At 39.6% G+C, this 20,747-nt stretch overlaps 1 protein-coding gene across 8 annotated transcripts in view; it reads left to right on the forward strand.

Moving 5' to 3' along the window:
- tdrd12 (tudor domain containing 12) overlaps nt 1-20,747 on the forward strand; it is a 200,053-nt gene that overhangs the window by 62,388 nt on the left and 116,918 nt on the right. For 7 of the 8 annotated variants that reach the window (XM_063066982.1, XM_063066989.1, XM_063066984.1 and 4 more), the window contains 6 exons: nt 1,958-2,039; nt 6,985-7,047; nt 8,100-8,213; nt 15,019-15,201; nt 17,810-17,966; nt 20,614-20,741. In XM_063066982.1, the coding sequence (XP_062923052.1) occupies nt 1,958-2,039; nt 6,985-7,047; nt 8,100-8,213; nt 15,019-15,201; nt 17,810-17,966; nt 20,614-20,741 (727 nt within the window). The remainder of the gene's footprint in view (nt 1-1,957; nt 2,040-6,984; nt 7,048-8,099; nt 8,214-15,018; nt 15,202-17,809; nt 17,967-20,613; nt 20,742-20,747) is intronic. The other variant, XM_063066990.1, reaches the window with a different exon arrangement.

Here is a 20,747-nt window from a genome sequence, read left to right on the forward strand (position 1 = left end):
TCACCACGATCGAAAAGCTTAATTATGTCTAATTTTACACCAAGTGTAACACCCTTACAAGCTCTCTTAGGCTTTTCCGATACAATAGAACTCATCTTGCTAACGAATGCTCAAAATAAATCGACATAAGGCACAGATACTCACAGGCATGCGTTTAAGCAGTGCCAGCTAGAATGCAGTTCCGGGGGAGGAGCTTGGCTGCTCGGGGTGCGCGCTGCCTTTTTTTCGCGCGCTGTCTTTTTTCATATCAGTGAAAACACCTTCTGTTAGCAAAAACAGGTAACTAATGTAGGTCTTTCGTAACAGCGAGGTGTCGTAAAGCAAATGTTCGAAAAGCAGGGGGTCACATGCCAGCAAATTGTGGAAGCAATCATCACACCGTCTGTAAAAAAAAACGCCGAAGATGAAAACAGGATAATGAACCTAAACACACCTCAAAATCCACAATTGACTACCTCAAGAGGCGCAAGCTGAAGGTTTTGCCATGGCCCTCACAGACCCCTGACCTAAACATCATCTAGGATCTGTGGATACACCTCAAAAGAGCAGTGCATGCAAGGCGGCCCAAGAATCTCACAGAACTAGAAGCCTTTTGCAAGAATGAATGGGTGAAAATCCCCCAGACAAGAACTGAAAGACTCTTAGCTGGCTACAAAAAGTGCTTACAAGCCGTGATACTTGCCAAAGCGAGCGTTACTAAGTACTGCCAAGCAGGGTGCCCAAACTTTTGTTTCGGGCCCTTTTCCTTTTTTGTTATTTTGAAACTGTAAAAGATGGAAATAAAAAAGTTTTCTTAAAATATTAAAGAAATGTGTCATCTTTAACTTTATGCCTTTTGAAGATCAGTTCATCTTTTACTCGCTTTGCTATTCACAGTAACAGAAATTTTGACCGGGGTGCCACTGTAGGTTCATGATTAGCCAGGGCATCAAAGGGTATGGGGTGAAAGCAGGGGAGTGGGGATAACTGGAAGAATTGGATCAGCCCATGATTGAATGGCGGAGCAGACTCGATGGGCCGAATGGCCTACTTCTGCTCCTATCTCTTATGGTCTTATGGTCTAAGTTGTGTCTTTATTCCCTGGAGCATAGAAGAATGAGGGGAGATTGGATAGAGGTATACAAAATCATGAGTGGTATAAATAAGGTAAGGGCAAGCAGGTTTATTCTGTTGAGGTTGGCTGAAACGAGAACCGGAGGCCATAGGATAAGGATGAAAAGTGAAATATTTAAGGGTGACCTGAGGGGAAACTTCACTCATAGGAACAAGCTGCCACCTAAGGTGGTAGATGCAGGTTCAGTGACAATATGTAGGTACACAAATGAGTGAAGTGTGATGGGCTATGGTCTTGGTGTGGGTAGATAAGACTAGACAGAAGAGCACATTGGCACGGACTAGAAGGGCCAAATGGGTATGTTTCTGTGCTCTATTACTCTGAGTGCCTTGATGACCTTTTTTCATTAAGACATACGCAGAGAGGAGTATCATGAGAAATTCAGCACAAGTGTCTGTAAAGCCAAGTAAAAAACTTTATTGTAAAAACAACTGAATTCTGGAATTATGTTTTTGTGTCATTCAAAATTTTTCTGTTCAAAACTATGATTAATTTTAGTTTTCTTCTCTTACTTTCAATGTTTTCCTACATTTGGAAACAAAATCTACTCTTACTTTTTACTTAGTACTGATTTCTAAGATACTGGCCTCAAGTTGATATCTCAATAACCTGTTGATTACCCTTCCAACACTCCAAATAATTTTCAATACCTCTTTCAAATCTGATTGCCTTCTCTGTTCCAGAGCATGATCCACTAGCTTTCCTCATTTCCTATCAATAAAGTTTCTCATTCTTTTAAGCATTTCTAAATGAAAAAAACCCAAGCTGCCTTAAATATTCCACATCAAGTTTAGTGAATAATTTTGTACGTTGTGTTATTTTGTTCTTTTTTTTTCATTGTAGGATTGACCTCCGTAATGACAGGTATAAAAGCCGGATCCCATCCACATCAATTCAGAGGAGCGATGAAAAGTCAGCATCTACAAGTTAAGTATTTGCTATTGTAATATAATTTTATTGAAAATCTTGTAAAACAGAGTTCATTTTGAATGTTCTTTTGACTCTTAAGGAGTTCTGAGCTCTAAATTGCAAGTCGTGATTTTATCCTTGCTATAAGATAAATGCATTAGCACAACAGGAACGTTTGGTACTACAGAATTAGAGAAGGGAAAATTAATTGGGGTTTTGGCTCCTAAAGTACTGCTGCAGTCTACTTTGAAAATAACCACATATTAAGTTGCAAGAATGTCAAAATTGTCCTCTGCAGTGATTTTAAAAAGACAGATTAAACATGCTATAAGACATAGGAGCAAAATTAGGTCATTTGGTCTGTTGAGTCTGCTCTGTGTCACGCAGGTGAGAAACTGCTAGAAAATTCAGCAGTCTAATGAACAAGGAGGCAATTAAAAGAGAGAGAGGACTCTGACTTTGTTTTGATAACACTTTTAATTGTGGCCTTGAGAGAGATATAGTACGGCACGAGCTGGGAAGTCACCATGGTAACAGCTCAGAGCGGTTGAGCTAACGGATGCCTGGAATTTTGGATGGATTATAAAAAGCGGATCCTTTGGTCTGATAACAGCAGAGGAGACACGACACGAGAGAACTGCGAAGCTACCCGAGAAACCACTGGTGAAGTTTAAGACCACCACGAGGGTGGAGGCCACGGACCGATTAATTTTGACCCGTGATTACCAGTGCTGGTAAGAGCTTGCCTGTGGGGGTCTGCTGGTGGTGAACCCGTGCCGTGGGTTAGTAGACCGTTCCCTAGAACGGGCTCTGGCCATCTGTGTCTGTGTGGGGGTCACACGAAGTGACTCTGAAGACTTCGGAAGCAAGAACAACTAAAGCTGCCAACTTGAACATCAACTCAATCATCTCTCTCCCTCCCCCCTCCCCTCCCCCCCTCTCTCTCCCCCCCGCCCCATCAATTCAATTCAACTCAACGCAACACAAAGTAAACTGAACTGCTTAAACTTACCTGAAACCGTAAGACTGATATCTACCTCCCGGACTATTATTTTTTTTGTTTCCACACACACATTTACGGATATATATATATATATATATATATATATATATATATATATATAGAACAGTTTATAACCTGTATTGTATGATTCTGTTTAATGATACTAATTCGTAGTAGTAATAAATATAGTCTTAATTTATAGTAAACCGGACTCCAGGTGTGTTCCATTTCTGCTGGTCCTTTTCAACCCGTCATGGGGTTCGTGACATCTGCCATTCAATCTTAGCTGATCCTTTTTTCACCTCAGCCCTGGCCTTCTCCCGTAATGTTTGATGCCCTGTCCAATCAAGAACCTGTCAAGCTCTGCCTTAAATACACCCAATGACCTGGCCTTCATAGCTGCCTGTGATAATAAATTCCTCAAGTTCACCACCTTCTGGCTAAAGAAATTTCTCTGCATCTCTATTTTAAATGGACGCCCCTCTATCTTGAGGCTGTGCCCTCTAGTCCTAGACTCCACCACCGTGGGAAACGTCCTTTTCACATGTACTTTGTCTAGGTCTTACAATATTCGTAAGGTTTCAATGCGATCCCCACTCATCCTTCTAAATTCCAGCTAGCTCACACCCAGAGCCGTCAAATGTTCCTCACATGATAACCCTTTCATTCCCGGAATCATCCTTGTGAACCTCAACTGAACCCTCTGCAATGCCAGCACATCTTTACTTAGATGAGCCCAAAACTGATCACAGTACTCAAGGTGAGACATCACTACTGCTTTATAAAGCCACAGCATCAAATCCCTGCTCTTATGTTCTAGATCTCTTGAAATGAATGCTAACATTGCATTTGCCTTCCTCACCAACGACTCTACCTGCAAGTTAATCTTTAGGGTGTTCTGTACAAGGAGCACCAAGTCCCTTTGCAACTCAGATTTTTGGATTTTCTCCCCATTTAGAAAATAATCTGCACATTTATTACTGCTACAAAGTGCATGACTATGCATTTTCAAACATTGTATTTCATTTGCTACTCTCTTGCCCATTCTCCTAATCTAAGACCTTCTGCAGCCTACCTGTTTCCTCAGCACTACCTGCCCCTCCACCAATCTTCATATCATCTGCAAACTTGGTAACAAAGCTATCTATTCTATTGCCTAAATCATTGATATACAGCATAAAAAGAAGCGGCCCCAGCGCCAAGCCTGCAGAACACCGTTAGTCACTGGCAGCCAACCAGAAAAGGATTATTTTATTCCCACTTGCTGCCAATCAGCCAATGCTCTAACTATGCCAGCAACTTTCCTGTAATGCCATGGGCTCTTAACTTGGTGAGCAGACTCGTGTGGCACCTTGTCAAAGACCTTCTGAAAGTCCAAATATACAACATCCACTGCATCCATTTTCTCTCTCCAACTTGTAGTCTCTTCAAAGAGTTCCAACAGGTTTGTCAGGCAAGATTTTCCCTTAAGGAAACCATGCTGACTTTGCACTATCTTGTCCTGTGTCACCAAGTACTCCATACCTCATCCTTAATTGACTCCAACATCTTCGCAACTACTGAACAAGTTACTTGGTCTATAATTTCCTTACTGCTGTCTTCCCCCTTTCTTAAAGAGTGTAGTGATATTTGCTGTTTTCTAGTCCTCTGGCACCTAGCCAGAGTCCAATTATTTTTGTAACATCATTGCTAATGTCTCCACAATTTCCACTGCTACCTCTTTTCAGAACCCGAGGGTGCAGTTCATCTGGTCTGGGTGACTTATGTACTCTTCGGTCTTTCAACATTTTGAGCACTTTCTCCCTTGTAATAGTGACTGCACTCACTCCTCTTCCCTCACACCCTTCAACATTTGGCACACTGCTAGTGTCTTCCATAGTGAAGACTAATACAAAATACTCATTTAGTTCATCTGCCATCTCTTTGGCACTTGTTATTATTTCTCTGGCCTCGTTTTCTAGTGGTCCCATATCCACTCTCTTCTCTCTTTTAGTTTTCTACATACTTGTAAAAGCTTTTTCTGTCCACTTTGATATTCTTTACTAGCTTGCTTTCATATTTTATTTTTTCCCTCCTAATGATTCTTTCAGTTGCTTTCTTTAGGGTTTTAAAAGCTTCTCAATCCTTTCTCTTCCCACTAATTTTTGCTTTGTTTTATGCCCTGTTTTGCTTTTACATTAGCTTTGATTTCCCTTGTCAGCCACTGTGGTACTATTTTGCCATTTGAGTACTACTTTGTTTTTGGAATATATCTATCCTGCGTTTTCCCAGACCTCAAGCTATTACTGCTGTGCTGTCATCCCTGCCAGCATCTCCTTCCAACTTACTTTGGCCAATTCCTCTCTCATACCACTGTAAATTCCTTTACTCCACTGAAATACTGCTACGTCAGGCTTTATTTCCTCCCTATCAAATTTCAAGTTGAACTCAAATCATACTGTGATCACTGCCTTTTAAGAGTTCTTTTACCTTAAGCTCCCTAATCACCTCTGGTTCATTACGTAAGACCCAATCCGGTATAGCTGATCCCCTTAGTAGGTTCAATGACAAACTGCTCTAAAAAGCCATCTTGTAGGCATTCAGCAAACTCACTCTCCTGAGGTCCATTTCCAACCTGATTTTTCCAATCGACCTGCATGTTGGAATCCCCCATGACTATCATAACATTGCCCTTTTGACATGCCTTTTCTATTTCCTGTTGTAATCTGTGGTCCACATCCCAGCTACTGTTGGGAGGTCTGTATGTAACTGCCATCAGGATCCTTTTATCCTCGCAGTTTCTTAACTCAACCCACAAGGGTTCAAGATCTTCCAATCTTATGTCACATCTTTACCAGCAGAGCCATGCCACCACCCCCCACCACCTACCTTCCTGTCCCTCCAATACAACATGTAACCTTGAACATTTAGCTCCCAACTACAACCATCCTTCAGCCATGATTCAGTGATGCCACAACATCATACCTGATAATCTGTAATAGTGCAACAAGATCATCCACCTTATTTCTTATACTCCGTGCATTAAGATATAACACTTTGAGTACTGTATTTGCTACCCTTTTTGATTCTGCATCCCTACTGCACTGATACTCACCCTGCTGGCTGCAAATTTATCAACGACCTTCTGAAAGTCCAAATATACAAGATCCTCTGTATCCCTTTTATCTCTCCAACCTGTAGTCTCCTCAAAGAATTCCAACAATTTTGTCAGACAAGATTTTCTCTTAAGGAAACCATGCTGACTTTGTCCTATCTTGTCTTGTATCACCAAGTACTCCATAACCTCATCCTTAACAATTGACTCCAACATCTTCCCAGCTACTGAGGTAAAGCTAACTGGTCTGTAATATCCTTTCTGCTGCCTTTCCCTTTTCTTAAAGAGTGGAGTGACATTTACTTGTACTTTCCCCACCCAATCTCCTTATTTATTTTCCCCCTCTCCTGATGAAATCAAAAATGTATCTCCAAATGGATAGTCATGCCACAGGATGGACTAAGATATTTGAGTAATCATTACACTCTTGTATTTTCTTAGACAAGAGGAAACAAGGAAGTGAATTGATTTGAGATTTGGGTTGGGGTTAGGGAGATGGGTCCTGTCATTATTTGCTACTGTTTCATTTAAAACAACATGTTAAAATATTACAAGTACATTGGTTATATTTTCTATTTATGCATCTATTATTTTTGATTAAAAGAAATTAAATGCAAAGAGATTTTATAAAAGGGTGTGAAAAGTATTAAATATGTTCATTTGGTTGCATAAATGCATTAAAATTTAATGTATGGTTATTGTAAATTCTCTATTTTCTGTATATTCTAATAAAATAACTGAAATCGAAGGGATGGAATCATTAACCTTTACTCTCTAAAGGTGCTTCCTGGCCTGGTGTGATTACGCTGCGTTGTTTTCATATCTATTCTTCCCATTATCAGCATGTATACAATTGTTTTACACAGACTTTTGCAGTTTCTGAACCCAGATCCATTGAACACAGAAGCTGTACTTCATCCACAACAGGTAACCTATTGAAGTGAAAATTATCCATGTTCACTTCAATTTTATTTTATTAAATTTATTGAGATATTTGGTAAGCATGTATCACGTAATTGAGTACTAATGTGATGTCATTGTTCAAGGAATAATGGTTATAACCTGGTAAGTTGAATATTTATAATTGAATATTGAAATCATGTTTGTATGTTGTTTGAAGGAGGATTTTTTTCTTTATCCTCTTGCCTCACCCTTCTCACCTATTACTTTAAGATTCTGCATATATCTTTTGTGAAATCTGAAGACTGAGTCATAGCAACATTTCTTTCAGGGAATAAACTGTTTAAACATATTATAGATGTTTCTGTTTTGAGGCCTGATTCCTATGGCTAGCTTATGTTTGTGACATAGTTACAATGAGTTAACAATTTTTTGTTTACACTGGATTGACTTGTATAATACAACATTAAAGCGAGGTCATGTCTGTTCTTACAGTTTGATGTAATAAATCTCGGTAGGATTTATTGCATTGAAGGGCAGGAGTTTTCCTATGTCTCTGTTCAGTATTTTCTCATTATTCACTATGACTGAAATGTATTATCTGGCCATCGCTGTTTATGGAGTCTAGTGTGTATAAAGTGTATTTCCTGCGTACATGGGACACCTTGAAAAATTAGTCTTCCTTCTCCAGTAATGATTACAACCAAGGTCATCAGTGCCCTCGGCTGCCAATACCTTGGGCTGTAAAATTACTGTCTGAAAATACTTCCCTCCTGTCTTTCCTCATTTAAGTCACAATAAAATTTGCCAGGTCTGTGCCCCCGTCATAGTGTAGTTGGATTAAATTTACTGGACACTTGTGTGAAGCATCTTGGAAACATTTGTTAAGTTAGGAGCACTTAGTAAATACCATGGATCAGTTCTCTAAAGAAAATTGGTTGCTCTTTTTTGATTAACAATTACTTTTTGTATTGGACGAACATGTTTTTTGTGTTGAGCATTGATTTTCTTTTTAAAGTTTTAGTAGTTAAGTCTAAGTAAAACCTTGGTCATACCAAATCCTGTATTCTGTTTTCCAGCCAACCTTGACAAATGCTTTTGACCAAAGCAATGGACTCCTGGTGCATTCTGTTATCAAACTGACCCCATGTACTAGAATGGAAATGGCACCAATTTCTCTGGATTTAAAAAAGGTAATTTTCTTTTATAGAACATAATTCAAGCTTTTTTTTAAACACGTTTATAGCTCAGTGAAACTGAAATTGACACAAAGTTCAGCTGTAACCTTTTAACAAAGAATATAACATACACAGCAAGTTCTTTGGTTGTCTCCAACATTCTTGTTTATTTCTATTAGTTTAGGTCTACGCCGTAGGTATAGCGTAGCCGCGTACCCTACGCTTTAGCCTGACGTGCACCTCCCCAAAAATGTAACTACGCGTTGCAGCGATGCAGACGGCGACAACTGTGATTGGTCCGCTTGTTAGCATCGCATTTCCTCCTACGCTGCAATAGCTTCCCATTGGGGGACTGAAGGGCAGGGAAGGAACTCTGGCTGCAATGCTTTCCGTAACGGACCTCTGAAATTATGGAGGACCTTGTGCTTGACGCCAGTTTGTAGCTAGCTGCTACAGTCTGTTGACTTCCACCTGAAGCTAAAACTCGAATGGTGATTGCCACTCTCTGAGTATACTGTGTTGTGTACACTGATGCGAAATAAATGGTTGGAGACGATGAGCCAAATCGTCAAATCTACCTACCGACATCTGAAAATATTTGAAATGCATTTCCTTGTCCATGTCTCTCAGTGGCCGGACAAGCACAGAAAATTCACCCTCCTTCAGTTTCAGTCGCCATTGTTTGAAGTTTGAGTTTCTTCGTGTTGAGTTTCAACATGAGGAAACTCAACACAGTGGCATAGAAACCCCACCGCCAACTAGCATTTTGGTGGTGAATTGCAGAGCGACGCAGACACACCAGTGCACGTATAAATGCTCACAACGGCGTAGGCTACTTCGCAGAAGTATAAATCAGCCTTTAGACATAGGAGCAGAATTAGGCCATTCAGCTTTTTGAGCCTGCTCTGCCACTCCATCATGGCCGATTTATTGTCCCACTCAACCCCATTCTCCTGCCTTCTCCTCATAACCTTTGACACTTGGACTAATCAAGAACTTATCAACCTCCACTTTTAATACACCCAATGACATGGCCTCTACGGCTGTTTGTGGCAATAAATTCCACAGACCCACTACCCTATAGCTCATGAAATTCCTTCTCATCTCTATTTTAAGTGGACATCCCTCTAATCTGAGGCTGCGCTCTCTGGTCTTAGATGCACCCACTGTAGAAAACATCCTCCCCACATCCACTTTATCTAGGCCTTTCAATATTCAATAGATTTCAATGTGATCCCTCTCATTCCTCTAAACTCCAGTGAATACAGGCCCAGACCTCCTCATATGTTAACCATTTAATTTCAGAATCATTCTCGTGAAACTCCTCCGGACCCTCTCCAACGCCTGCACATTTTTTTTGTGATAGGGATCCAAAACTGCTCGTAATATTCCAATTGCAGTCTGAACAGTGTCTTATAAAGCCTCAGCATTACATGCTTGTTCTTATGTTCTAGTCCTCAAATTGAAATGAATGCTAGCACTCCATTTGCCTTCCTTATCACCAACTCAACCTGCAAGTTAATCTTTAGGGAATCCTACACAAGAACTCCCAAGTCCCTTTGCACCTCGGTTTTGGAATTTCTCTCCGTTTAGAAAATACTCTACGCCTTTATTCCTTCTACCAAAGTGCATGACCGTACACTTCCCTACACAACATTCCACCTGCCATGGCTTTGCCCATCTGTCTAACTCCTTCTGTAGACTCCCTGCTTCCTCAACACTAACTGCCCCTTCACTTTTCTTTGTATTGTTCACAAAGTGTGGCACAAAGCCATCAATTCCACTATTATGGGTAGCCTCCAACCTGATGGCATGAACATCTGGGTAGCCTCCAACCTGATGGCATGAACATCGACTTCTCTAACTTCCACTAATGCCCCACCTCCCCCTCGTACCCCATCTGTTATTTATTTTTATACACACATTCTTTCTCTCACTCTCCTTTTTCTCCCTCTGTCCCTCTGACTATACCCCTTGCCCATCCTCTGGGTCCCCCCCCCCGTCTTTCTTCCAGGACCTCCTGTCCCATGATCCTCTCGTATCCCCTTTGCCAATCACCTGTCCAGCTCTTGGCTCCATCCCTCCCCCTCCTGTCTTCTATCATTTTGGATCTCCCCCTCCCCCTCCCACTTTCAAATCTCTTACTAACTCTTCGGTCTCGGCCTGAAACGTCGACTATACCTCTTCCTAGAGATGCTGCCTAGCCTGCTGCGTTCACCAGCAACTTTGATGTGTGTTGCTTGAATTTCCAGCATCTGCAGAATTCCTGTTGTTTCCATTATTCAAATAATTGACATGTAACTTGAAAAGAAGCAGTCCCAATGCAGATCCCAGTGGAACACTATTAGTCACTTGCAGCCAACCAACCAGATAAAGCCTCTTTTATTCCCATTCTCTGCCTCCTGCCAATCAGCCAAGGTTCTATCCATGCTAATACACTTCTTGTAATACCATGGGCTTTTGTTAAGCAGCCTTATGTGCATCACCTTGTCACAGGCCTTCTGAGAATCTAAGCAAACAACATCAACTGACTCTCCTTTGTTTATCCTGTTTGTTATTTCCTCAAAGAATTCCATAAGATTTGTCAGGCAAGATTTGCCTTTAAGCAAACCATGCTGACTTCGGCCTGTTTTATCGTGCCTCCAAGTACCTTGAAACGTCATCCTTAATAATGGACTCCAACATCATCCCAACCACTAAAGTCAGGCTAACTGGCCTATAACTTCCTTCTACCTTCCTCTCTTCTTATAGAGTGCAGTGACATTTGGATAAAAATCACGCAGCAATACATTGTATAAACTTCACAGATGTAATGTAGAATTATGAAGCACATTAGTTCATGGACTGTAGTTTCCTTATATATTACCTGCCTTGTTTTACCTGAAGGAATTGTGCTATAAAATTACTGGTTGACATGTCATGCTAGCTTAGTGGTGTTCAGCCAGGGGCCACGGTTAGAATTTATTTGCAGTTTAGCAAGTTTCATGCTACTACCTATAAATATAGTTATTTTGAGAAATGCAACTTTGGCAGTGTTTAGACTAAATTTTAATTCAGTATTATATCTTTAAATGGTATTAATTTATTACTGTTACATGTACTAAGATGCTGTGAAAAAGCTCTTCTTGCATATGCTTTATAAAAATCAAATAATTTCAATGTGCATTGAGCTAGAAAAAGGTTAAAATAATAGTGCAGATTAACATGTAAAAACTACTGAAAAAATGTAATGCAATTATACAATAAAGTGCGAGATCATAATGAGGTACATTGTGAGGACGAGGGCATCTTACCATAAAAGAGGTTGGTTTGAGAGTCTAATAACAGGGATAGCAGCTGTTCTTGAAAATGGTGGTACATGTTTTCTGGCTTTGGTATCTTCTTAAGCACAAGATAGTCTGCACATGCTGGAACTCTAAAGCAACACACACAAAACGCTGGAGGAACTCAACAGGTCAGGCAGCATTTATGGAAAAGGTGACCAGTCAACGTTTTGGGCTGAGACCTTTCTTTAGGACAGAGAAGGAAGGGGGAAGATGCTTGAAGTTAAAAGGAGGAGGGAGGGCAAAGAGGCTAGTTGGAAGGTGATAGGTGAAGCCAGCTGGGTGGGAAAAGTCAAGGGCTGGAGAAGAAAGAATCTGATAGGAGAAGAGAGTGGACAATAGGAGAAGGGAAGGAAGAGGGGCCCCAGTGGGAAGTAATTGGCAGGTGAGAAGTATCTTCTGCCTGATGAGAGAGGGAAGAAGAGAGAATGTCTGGGGTGAATGGTGTCTGTGATTATGTTGGTTGCTTTACTGAAACAGTGAGAAATACAGACAGAGTACATAGAGCAGAGGCTGGTTTCTGTGATGCGATGAGCTGTGTCTACAACTCTCCGCAGTTTCTTGTGATCATGTGCAGAACAGTTGGCATACCAAGTCATTTTGCATCCAGACTATGCTTTCTATGGTGAATCGATAGAAATTGATTAGAGTTGTTGGGGACATGCCAAATTTCTTTAGCCTCCCAAGGAGCTAGAGACGTTAATGACCTTTCTTGGCCATGACATCAACATAGTTGGATAAGGGCAGGTTATTGGTGATGTTTGTACCTAGGATCTTGAAGCTCTCAACCTCAACCCTATTGTTGTAAACAGCAACATGTGCACCGAACCCTCTCCTCTGCCATTCTGAAATCAATGAGCAGCTCTTTCGTTTGGATAATATTGAGGAAAGGTTATTGTCATGACATGTCATTAGCTCTTTATCTTCTTCCTTTAATCGAACTCATTATTATTTAAGATGCATCCCACTACAGTGGTATCATCTGTGAATTTGTAAATGGAGTTGCAGCAGAATTTAGCCACACAGTCAAGAGTGTACAAGGAGTAGAGTAGGGGGCTGTGGACACAATCTAGTGGAGCATCAGTGTTTAGAATTATCATGGCGCAGATGTTGCTGCCTTTCCTTACTGATTAGAGTCTATTGGTCAGAAAGTCAAGGATCCAGTTGCAGAGGGATACATTAGCTCACAGGGTCTGGAGTTTGGTGACGAAATTGCTTGGAATGAAAGTATTAAAGGCAGGATTTTTACAATTTCTTCTTTCCAAAAAAGAAGAAATTTTCGAATGGAAAAAGGATGCAACCGTAGCTGATAAGAGAAGTCAAAGCCAAAGTTAAAGCAAAGGAGAGGACATACAAGGAAGCAAAAATTAGTGGGAAGACAGAGGATTGGGAAGTTTTTAAAAGCTTACAAAAGGAAACTAAGAAAGTCATTAAGAGGGAAAAGATTAACTACGAAAGGAAGCTGGCAGATAATATCAAAGAGGATACTAAAAGCTTTTTCAAGTATATAAAGAGTAAAAGACAGGTGATAGTAGATATAGGACCGATAGAAAATGATGCTGGAGAAATTGTAATGGGAAATAAGGAGATGGCAGAGAAACTGAACGAGTATTTTGCATCAGTCTTTTCTGAGGAAGACATCAGCAGTATACTGGACACTCAAGGGTGGCAGGGAAGAGAAGTGTGCGCAGTCACAATTACGACAGAGGAAGTACTCAGGAAGCTGAATAGTCTAAAGGTAGATAAATCTCCCGGACCAGATGGAATGCACCCTTGTGTTCTGAAGGATTTACAATTTTTTGAGGAAATTACAAGTAGGCTAGACCAGGGAGATGTAGTGGATGTTGTATATTTGGATTTTCAGAAGGCCTTTGACAAGGTGCCACACATGAGGCTACTTAACAAGATAAGAGCCCATGGAGTTACGGGAAAGCTACATACGTGGATAGAGCGTTGGCTGATTGGCAGGAAACAGAGAGTGGGAATAAAGGGATCCTATTCTGGTTGGCTGCCGGTTACCAGTGGTGTTCCACAGGGGTCCATGTTGGGGCCACTTCTTTTTACATAGTACATCAACGATTTGGATTATGGAATAGATGGCTTTGTGGCTAAGTTTGCTGATGATACAAGGATAGGTGGAGGGGCCGGTAGTGCTGAGGAAACAGAGAGACTTGGATAGATTGGAAGAATGGGCAAAGAAGTGGCAAATGAAATACAATGTTAGAAAGTGTATGGTTATGCACTTCGGCAGAAGAAATAAATGGGAAGACTATTATTTAAATAGGGAGAGAATTCAAAGTTCTGAGATGCAATGGGACTTGGGAGTCCTCGTACAGGATACCCTTGAGGTTAACCTCCAGGTTGAGTCGGTGGTGAAGAAGGCGAATGCAATGTTGGCATTCATTTCTAGAGGATTAGAATATAGGAGCAGTGATGTGATGTTGAGGCTCTAAGAGTACTGGTGAGACCTCACTTGGAGCACTGTGGGCAGTTTTGGTCTCCTTATTTAAGAAAGGATGTGCTGACGTTGGAGAGGGTACGGAGAAGATTCACTAGAATGAGAGGGTTCACTAGAATGAGAGGGTTAACATATGAGGAATGTTTGTCCGCTCTTGGACTGTATTCCTTGGAGTTTAGAAGAATGAGGGGAGACCTCATAGAAACATTCTGAATGTTGAAAGGCATGGACAAAGTGGATGTGGCAAAGTTGCTTCCCATGATGGGGGAGTCTAGTATGAGAGGGCATAACTTAAGAATTGCAGGGCGCCCATTCAGAACAGAGGTGCGAAGAAATTTTTTTTAGCCAGAGGGTGGTGAATCTGTGGAATCTGTTGCCACAGGCGGCAGTGGAGGGCAAGTCATTGGGTGTATTTAAGGCAGAGGTTGATAGGTATCTGAGTAGCCAGGGCATCAAAGGTTATGGTGAGAAGGCGGGAGAGTGGGACTAAATGGGAGAATGGATCAGCTCATGATAAAATGGCAGAACAGACTCGATGGGCCGAATGGCCAACTTCTGCTCCTTTGTCTTATGGTCTTATGATTCTGGTCAGTAAACAGTATCCGATGTAGGTGTCTTTACTGTCCAGATGTTTCAGAGGCAAGTGCAGGACCAGGGATATGGTGTCTGCTGTAGACTTGTTGCAACTGGAAGCAGATTGCAGTGGACTGAGGTTGAAATGGGTAGCCACTGGGAGAACCTGCCTTTTGCGGTAGACAGAGCAAAGGTGCTTGTTATGAAACTCCAATAGAAGAATGTACCTTTTTAAATAAAAATAATGGTCTTTCTCAGTGTTACGATATTTGCTTTTATATTTATGAAAAAATATATTTCCTTGCCGGTATTAATCTGTTGTTAGCCTTACATTGCTTGGAAAATGATCATACTGCAAGTACATTGTTTAAAATTCACAGATGATACACAGAATTATTGTTTTCTTAACACCTTAATTCATGGAATGCAGTTCTTTTATATATCACCTGGCTTGTTTTATCTGAAGGAACTGAGCAAGAAAAAGATTGATCTTGATATCGTCCAAGCTTACTGCTGGCCAGCCATAGGCCGTGGTTGTGATTTAGTTGCAGTATCACAGAAAGGAGATAATCCTCTTTTGTACCTCCCTCCATTGTTGACACTTCTACAGTTGCCATCCGTGTACAGTTTCCAACCCAAGCGAAATTTGGTAAGGACCGAAGTAGATTTTTTTTTGATATTATAATGGAAGCACAAACTTTGGTGTGTAAATGTTGCACTGAAATGTCAACTGTTGCACCATAGCTAAAATACAAACTTCTTAGGAGTTATAGCTTGTGGTATTTAGCAGGATTAATAAAGATTGCTCTCTTTGCTTTTGTCCATCCTCTCTCAAGTATATTTTTCTGCTTACCAACAGTTGCTTAACTTTCAGTAATAAATACAGAAAATTCTGAAATACTCAGGTTAAGCAGCAACTATGTTGAGAGAAACAGAATTAATATTTCAGTTTATTGTCCTTTCACCAAAAATAAGAATCAGTGGAGTTTTTTATAAAAAGGTTTTTAAATTGCAGAGGAAGTTTATGGGAAATAAAGGAAGTGCATAGTACTGGCGGAGCCAGCTGAAAGAGGATAGTAAAGGATAATGAATTGGAAAGGGTGTGTCTGGGATTAATGTTTCTGAGAGGGGATTTGTGTGTAATTACCAGAATCAGGTGTTGGGGGAGGGGCGTGGAGTTGTGGAAGTTGAATGTTGGGATGAAGAGTAAAAGGCTGACGTTAGAATTTCAGGCTAATTCTCTGAAATTTCTGAATTCAGTTTGGCACCCTGAGGGCTGTAATGTGTCAGAATTTGAGAAGTTATTCATTGAAGCTGTGTGAGCTTTGTGAGAACATAGTAGGAGGCCAAAATGCGACTGGTTTTCACAGCCAATTTATATTATAAAGCATTCTTTTCATTATTTTGCTTTTGGAATTGTTAAAGAAGCACACTTAAATTCATTTTAATTGAAGATTTGTTACTTTTAGCATGAGAATTATGAATCAGTTACTGCCCTTAATTTATTATGTAAAATAGAATAGGTTCCCTTAAGTGAGTTAACACAAGGAAATAGCATGTACACCACCTAGCCCCTCAAGTCCGTCCCGCCTTTCAACCTGATCAGTTTAAGCTTCTCTGATTTAAAATCATCTACTGTGCCAGTTCCCCAAAACCCTCAATTCCCCATACTTTAAAAAATGTATCTGCCTTCACCTTAAGTACATGTAATCATCTACTATCACAACCCAATGTGGTTGTAAAATCCAGAAGTTTAGTGTACTCTGCTCAAGGAAATTTCTGCACAGCTGTTTCAATTAACTGGGTCTTATCTTGTTTTCCCCTTAATATACAAATTGGTGAAATGCAGCCAGTACTTAAAATGTCCTACAAAACTCTGGTGTCAATATTTCATTACAATGGTAAATTTTTAATTTTGTGGATTTCATTGTGTAAAATTGTTCAATTTAGTTCTTCTGAAATACTTGTTCTGGACCTGACTTGGTTAAAATAATCATATCCTCAACTTTGTACAAGGACCTTTATTTTATGACTTTAATAAAATGTCCAAGACTGGTTATCTTCCGTGGAGATTTTCCGCATAGTAGCAAATGTAATCAAATGCATTTTTATGTTCATATAGATCCTACAATTCTGATTAGTGGACTTCACTTCCCAAGTTCTCATAGACCCTTCTGTAACCTCCTTTAGTTCTTATTAACAGTCAATATTTGCAGAGAGCACTTTTGCATAAATAATTTTTTCCTTTATTTTTCACAAAATAAAATATAGCCATTAATATCCACAAATATTTCAAAGTTCAAAGTAAATTTATTGTCAAGTACATATGTCACCATATACAACCCTGAGATTAATTTTTGTAGGCATACTCAATACATCTATTGAATAATAACCATAACAGTATCGGTGAAGGACTGCTCAACTTTGGTGTTCAGAGTGCAGAAGGCAACAAACTGTGCAAATAAAAAAGAAAGAATGATAAATAAACAATAAGTATTGAGAACATCAGATGAAGAGTTCTTGAAAGTGGGAGTACTTCAATGATGGAGCAAGTGAGGTTATCTCTTTGGTTCAAGAGCTTGATGATTGAGTATATGACTCTTGAGGCTCACCAAATGCTTGCTTCTTCCATAGGACTAGTGAGTAATCATTAATTAAAAAAATAATCATTTACATGCACAGGTTAAAATGTTATAACCACTATTGGACACAATAGTTATTATTTTTGCCTCATATATGCAGCCATCTCTATCCAAATTATTGCAGGTCTCTAATAATGGTATGTTAAAGTATCCATGGTAAGACTAGGTTTACTCTTCTAATGGTACATGATCATCCCTTTCCACTCAACCTTTTGCAGTAGGTTACTAAGGTTAATATTTGAAGTTGGTGCCTAATGGGTTAAGCTTCTGTTGTATTTATTGCAAGTGTGACTAGCAATCTCACCAGTAAACTACTCCAGATATTTGAAAGTGCAGATAAGTGAAAGGTCAAACATTCAGGAAGAGAAAAGAGGGAGATGAACCTCGACAGTGGACACATTTTGGAGATGTCCAGGAAATTATTGATTTTCGAGGGCAGTTCAATAAGGTATTGGTTTTATTGATTAATTATAATTCCTGTCCATGACAGACAAATAATTAGATTTTAATACCTAGATTGAAGTAGTCATCAGTTGTTTTACTTTGTTTTTGAATATCTAATTTATGCATGTAATATTAATGATTAGCCTGTATTTGTTTTCATTTGAACAATAGCCAGTAGCAATAATTGTGTGCCCCGGACAACAGAAAGCCCATTTTGTATGCCAGGAATTAATTGATTTGACGCAGTTTTCACGACCACTTAATCTGTCATTGCTTTTGGTTGGACAAGATCCAGAAGAGAGTAAGAAAATCAAACTTGCCAAAGGATGTAAGTATATCATTTGTAATTTCTAGCAGAATTGTTTCCTATTAGTGTGGAAAAAAATAGCATGTGGATTTTACTGAACTCTGCTCAGTTCATATTTACGTACAAGTAGTCTCATAGAGTGGCATCAATTCATATGAAGCAAAAACTTGACTGTAACGATTATATTTTCACGTGTGCTTTGGCTAATCTTTCTAATTATAAAAGAAAACCAAAAAATCTGCAGATGCTGGAAATATGAATTAAAACAAAATATGACTGGAGACATTCAGCAGATCAGTCAGCATCTGGGGGAAATGGTTAATTTTTTTTGGATCCAGAATATGGAAAGAGTGTAAAAAGCAAGATAATTTTCAGGAGAGAAGATCGGTGGAGGGAGGTGGGAGAAGCAGTTGTATAGACCAAATGGAATATGTCTGGCAGGACACAGGAGGCCACTGACAGAAAGGTCAGAGTAAATAATGAGCCAATCTGAAGCTCAAATCACATGTGTTCCACGGACTGATTTTCCATTCAGTGTATGGTTTTTCCAGTGTAAAGGAAGACCACACTGAACCACAAATGTAATTCACTAGAATGGAAGAAATGCTACTGAGTTAATTAGAAGAACTTTTGAGTAACTGGGTGACATGAAGGAAAAAGGACTGAAATGATGTAATGCAGTGTATAGGACCATAAGATATAGGAACAGAATTAAGCCATTTTGCCCATCGAATCTGCTATGCTATTTCATCATGGTTGGTTCAATTTTCCCTTCAGCCCTAATCTTCTGCTGTATCCTCATATTCCTTCATACCCTGACCAATCAAGAATCTATCAAACTGCTTTAAGTATACATAAAGACTTGGTCTCCACAGCAGCCTGTGGCAAAGAATTCCACAGAACGTTTGCACTTGAAGAAATCCTGCTAAGTTCCCACAGCCATTCAGCCTGTTCCTGAGTTGACGATGAAATGGATGTGGTCTTTTATTCTTGAGTCTAAAATTTCCGTGATCTCCCCATTGCAGCAGAAAGCAGACTACTGTGAAATATGGACGAGAACAGCTGTAGCAAGAGACAGGTTTGATGTGAGAGCACCCATGGTGACCTCCATGGGCAAAGCAGTTCAGACATCTCTGAGACTATCTAAAGAATTAATGTTTTGGTGAGGAGAGTGAATGTTGGCACATAAAAGTCATGGTTTCAGTGGAAGTGGTGTCAATAAAATATCCTTTTAGCAAATAGTAAGTATCATTTTTCAAATGATTAAAGTTGAAAATTAATTTAGCTGTTGAGTTCTGGGTGGAAGTCCCTTGACATAATTTTGGGTAGGTTTATAAACTCATATAATTGTAGAATAGAACGAGGCTATTTGGCCAACCTAGTAGGTGGCAACTCTTAGAGCAACCCTGTCACTTCTTTCTCAAACAATTGCAGAGGTCTAGCAAAGATGGTCCAATTCCAATTCCTTTTAAAATTACTCCTATTCTGTGTTAGTATTCTTATCAATTTCAGGTCCTTATTCTGCTATTGAATTTATAAATGATCCTTCACAATCTCTTTGTTTCCTCCAAAATTATATATCTATACCTTCTTGTCTATAAACCATTTTTTCATGGGGACAACTTTGATCTATTTATCTTATCTGAACCCATATGACCATGTGCACCTTTATCAGATCTCTCCTTAGTCTTTTTTGTTTCAAGATAATAATCCCAACTTCATTCATTTAACTCAAAGGACTGTCACTGGCAATGCAGTCTAGTTTGCCATTCAATCACAACTGATTTTTTTTTTCTCTCAACCCCATTCTGCCACCTTCTTTCTATAAACTTTAATCCCCTAACCATTCGAGAATCCATCATCTTCTTCCAAAATGTACCCAATAACTTGACCTCCACGGCCCTCTGTGGTAACAAATTCCACAGATTCACCAGCTTCTCTCTGAAGAAATTACTCCTCTTCTCAGTTTTAAAGGGATGTCCCTTTATTCTGAGACTGTATCTTCTGGTCTTGACTTTCCTAATAATGGAATCATCTCCTCCATGTCCATTCTATCCAGGCCAACCAGTATTTGGTTTCAAAGAGAACCCCCACCCCCACCCCAACCACCAATCCTTCTGATTTCCATTGAGTACAGGTCCAGAGACATCAAACTCTTCTTAAGTTAAGCCTTTCATTTCTGGGATCAATCATATAAACCTCTTCTAGACTCAGTCCGTGGCCAGCATATCTTTCCCTAGACAGGGAGCTGAAAATTGCTCGCAATATTGATATGGACCCAAACTTTGTGATGGTATTATCAAAATCTAAGTATCTTTGACAAGCAGTGGAGGTTACAGCACTAATCTCTGCATCAAACTGGTCAGTGGCCTTCAGGTTAGTGTTTTTATTTTTACAAAAGACAATTCTTCATGGAAGTATTATTCTGATAAATCATTTGGCATCAACAAAAGAACATTAAAACCTAGTATTTAATTTACAGAAATTGTTGCATTGAAGTTTTTAAAATTTACTAAAATTAGTTTTGAATTGTATAGTTTTAAATCAGCAGCTATCAAATTCATCCTTACCACAATGATTTAGTGATCATAATTCATTTCAGCAGAATTTATTCTGAAATACAGTAGTTATTTAATTTTCATCTTCAACATAAAAAATTTAATTGCAGGTAATGTAGTTGTTACTACTCCATACAGTCTTGTACGGATCCTCAAACAGCACTGCCTATTTTTCACCAGACTCAGCCATTTGATTTTGGATGGAGTTGATGTGCTATTCAATGAAGCAATAGATGAAGTGAGT

This window comes from Mobula hypostoma, chromosome 14 (genome assembly GCF_963921235.1).
Source record: "Mobula hypostoma chromosome 14, sMobHyp1.1, whole genome shotgun sequence".
Taxonomy (NCBI): Eukaryota; Metazoa; Chordata; class Chondrichthyes; order Myliobatiformes; family Myliobatidae; genus Mobula; species Mobula hypostoma.